The following is a 3,353-nucleotide window of genomic DNA, read 5'->3' as shown; positions in this document are numbered from 1 at the left end:
CCTGGGAAGTTGGGGCGTCACATTATCTGATTTTATTTTCTATTAGCATATGTTAGTCTTACGAAAAATAGATTTAAAAACTCACATCCACTTAATTTAGTCAAGAAATTAATATTTTATAATTAAGTATGATGCTATAATAAAAATTTATGTATAATTTTTATATAATAAAACTAAAAATAATAACTAAATATTTATGATGCCGTGCTAATATTACTGGTTCAACCAGTTGTTGACCCACTGATCGAATTGGCGATCCTTGATCCAATAATATTTCTGGATCACTAATTGATCTGGTTTTTATAATACTGGTTATTAGTGCTATTGGGCTGTGTCATTACATCAATTGATTATCTTAAGTTAGGGAATTCGATTTGATGAAAATGTTTGTTACCATATGCAATTCTTAAAATTATTTTTTTTATTTCAGTTTTCAAGTGTTTTTTTTTTGTTTAAATTTCATGAATCAATTGGCTAATAATAGTTAATTAGTCTTTTTTCTTTTTTGCTAGAAAGTAATTTAAACTATTAAATTTGATGGACTATAATATATTATTACATTTATACAACTTGGTAACCTATATTTTACTATATTGTATCATAGATTTATACATATATTGTTACAATTACATACAAGGGCAATGTTTTTTTTTTTTTTTTGTATTTTAAAATTTTTCTACCATTTCTATTTTCTCCATTCTATGTTGTTCCAATATTAACAAACAAACACAATTCCAGTAACTCTCAGAAATTTAAAAAAAAAAAATGATTGAATTCAAATCGATCATAATTTCGAGGAATCGATCCCGGCCAAACATTATCCGATACGATACAACACGACACGATACGATTGATCGGCTGCGGCATTTGCGAATTTGAAGCTACTGAAGCTGTCCCAGTTTTCATAATCTGTCACATTCTGCATACAAAACTATACGAAAGGAATCTGAAACAAGATGACTAACTCAGTTCTGAAAGTGAGTACAGAGGATTCTGATTTGCAGTTTACAGAAATGTCAGAAGAAACAGCAGCAGTACCAGTTTGGGATTGGAGCTGTCAGCTTGCCGGTTCGGAGGAATTGTCCGTCGGCGGATTTACGTACGAGAAGACTGCCGTCAGCGTCTGCACCGCGGTGCAGAAAAGCACGACAGTCGCCGCCAACGCCGCCAATCCTAACCACGGATTGCTGAAGTGGTTCTGCCGCAGCCACGACATCCACCGGTTGAGGCGGCTCGCGTAATGCGCCTCCACCGCGCGGTGTATCCGCTTCAGGTAGTGCTCGCGGTTGAAGTCGAAGACGACGTCCCTGCTGAGCTTCGTGAAGAGCGTCGACACCTCCTTGTCGCTGCGCAGCTGGTGCACGACGACGCCGCGCTGCGCGAGCAGCGCGACGTCCTCGGGCGTGCTGATCAGCTGCGACATGAAGATCACGTACGTCGTGAAGTCGTTCCCGAACCGCGGGCACGTCTGCTCCAGCGCGACGAAGTTCCGGAACAGCGACCCCGTGTTCTCGTCGATCGGCAGGCAGGGCACCTCCACGACGCCGTCGCGGAACTCGACGTCCAGCAGTGAGTGCGGTTCCGCCGCGTCGAACTCCTTCCGCCTGAATTCGACCCCCGCCTCGTAGTACTGCGCTGCCCGCCGCCACCGCTGCTGGCTGGCCTGCAACAAGTCCATCTGCTGGCCATCGCAGTCCGACTTTTCGCCGCTCCCGTCGTCCCGACGGCAGAGCCGGAAGTATCTGCGGCCGAAACTCAGAAACCGGCGGAAGTACGCGGAGCTGCCGCGGTCGCATTCGTCGTGCTCCGGCCTCGGGCTCGGCCGGAAATACATGTGACACAAGTGCAGCAAATGGTGGAACTCCGTCGGCCGATCGGGCCTGCGAATCGCCCTCGGGTAGTAGCTCAGCACGTCTTCGATGTATCCGACGATCCCCTCCGCAGGCGCCGCCGCTCCCGCGTCCTTCCCCGCGAGCACGTCGTAGATCCGCCGGACGACAAAGAAGGGGATTTGGTTCTCCAGCAGGAGCAGGTCATGCATGACATAGTTCGTGTACCACTGCCCGGTCTGCTCGTTCTCGTCGGCGGCGAATTCGCCGCCCTGCTGCTGCTGCTGCTGCGGAGCGGGCGGTGCGATGCCGGTCGTCCCATGCAGGGAGACGAGCACGAAGCAGCCGTCGAGCAGCAGCATCTGCAGGAACTGCTGCCTGCCCATCCTGACCTCCTCAGAGTAGCAGTTCCGAGCCTGCTGCTCGACTTCTTTAACTGCCTGCAGGTAGTCCAGCAGCCGCCTTCCGCGGTTCAGCTTCAGGATGTAGTCCAGACAGTTCCACTTCTCCTTGTCGGCGGCCTGCAGGGACGGAGTCCTGCGGTGGTAGGGGCCGACGGACAGGATGATCGGCTCGTAGGCGCTTCGGTCGGCCTCCCGGATGTGCTCCGGGACTTTGTAGATGAGGCAGAATTCGCTTCCGCTGCACAGGATCTCGCCCAGCGACCAGTAATACTTCAGTTCCCGCGTCATCGACGCCTCCACCTCGTCGATGTCCACGTAGTCGTCTCTCACACTCTCGCCGTCGGCCATCGCCGGACTCGGCTCCGATCAAAGCACCGAACTTCAATTTCTATTTCAATCAGGCCATTTTTTCTTGTCAAAACGTACGCCCTGCAATTTGCATGGGACTCGGACTCAGGATCTCTTACTCTAATCTACTGTATTAAACATAGAAAAGGATAATATCTAATACACCCTTCAAAACTTTAAAAATATCTTATTTATCCTTAGAGGACCAAAATTTCTATGTTGATTTTAAAAAAAAAATTCCTTCATATAATTCCCTTTTTTTTTTCCGGAGTCTACTAATGAGATTAGATTTTTAGAGGATAGTTTGGTAATTTTAAAATAAATTTAAAAATTTTGGATAGTAATAAGGGAGAAAATTTTTTAAAATCAATAAGAATATTTTGATCATCCAGGAGTAAAGAAGATAACATTAAAGTTCTGAAGGATATATTAGATATTATTCCTAAAAAAGAGTAAATTTGAATTGATTCCCCTTAGTTTAGCTGATTTTCTCTTTGCCACCCTCTAGTTGGAAAGAATTGCACTTAAGTCCCTTGTGATTTGACCTATATTTTTAGCAAAAGAAAAAGTTTACTACCAAATAAGGTAGCAAAGTGAAATTTTCTAATAACCATAGGGGAGTTAAATGTAATTTTTTGAGCCGCAGAGTGATAAAGTGAAAATGAGCTAAACTATAGGGTAGTTAATTGTAATTTTTTTTATTCATAAGGAGGCAAGCTGAAAGCGGTCTAAATTACATGGGGCAAATTGAAATTTACCCAAAAAGAAAAAA

The 3,353-nt window shown here is 45.0% G+C and overlaps 1 protein-coding gene across 1 annotated transcript; it reads right to left on the bottom strand.

The window, feature by feature from the left end:
* Positions 978–2,647, bottom strand: LOC109717554 (UPF0481 protein At3g47200-like). Its single transcript, XM_020243403.1, has one exon. The coding sequence runs from the start codon at positions 2,579–2,581 to the stop codon at positions 1,058–1,060; it is 1,524 nt and encodes a 507-aa protein (XP_020098992.1). The 5' UTR covers positions 2,582–2,647; the 3' UTR covers positions 978–1,057.

Source organism: Ananas comosus, linkage group 11 (assembly GCF_001540865.1).
Source record: "Ananas comosus cultivar F153 linkage group 11, ASM154086v1, whole genome shotgun sequence".
Taxonomy (NCBI): domain Eukaryota; kingdom Viridiplantae; phylum Streptophyta; class Magnoliopsida; order Poales; family Bromeliaceae; genus Ananas; species Ananas comosus.
Note: the sequence above shows the minus strand (reverse complement) of the source record. Positions and strands in the feature narration are given on the sequence as shown.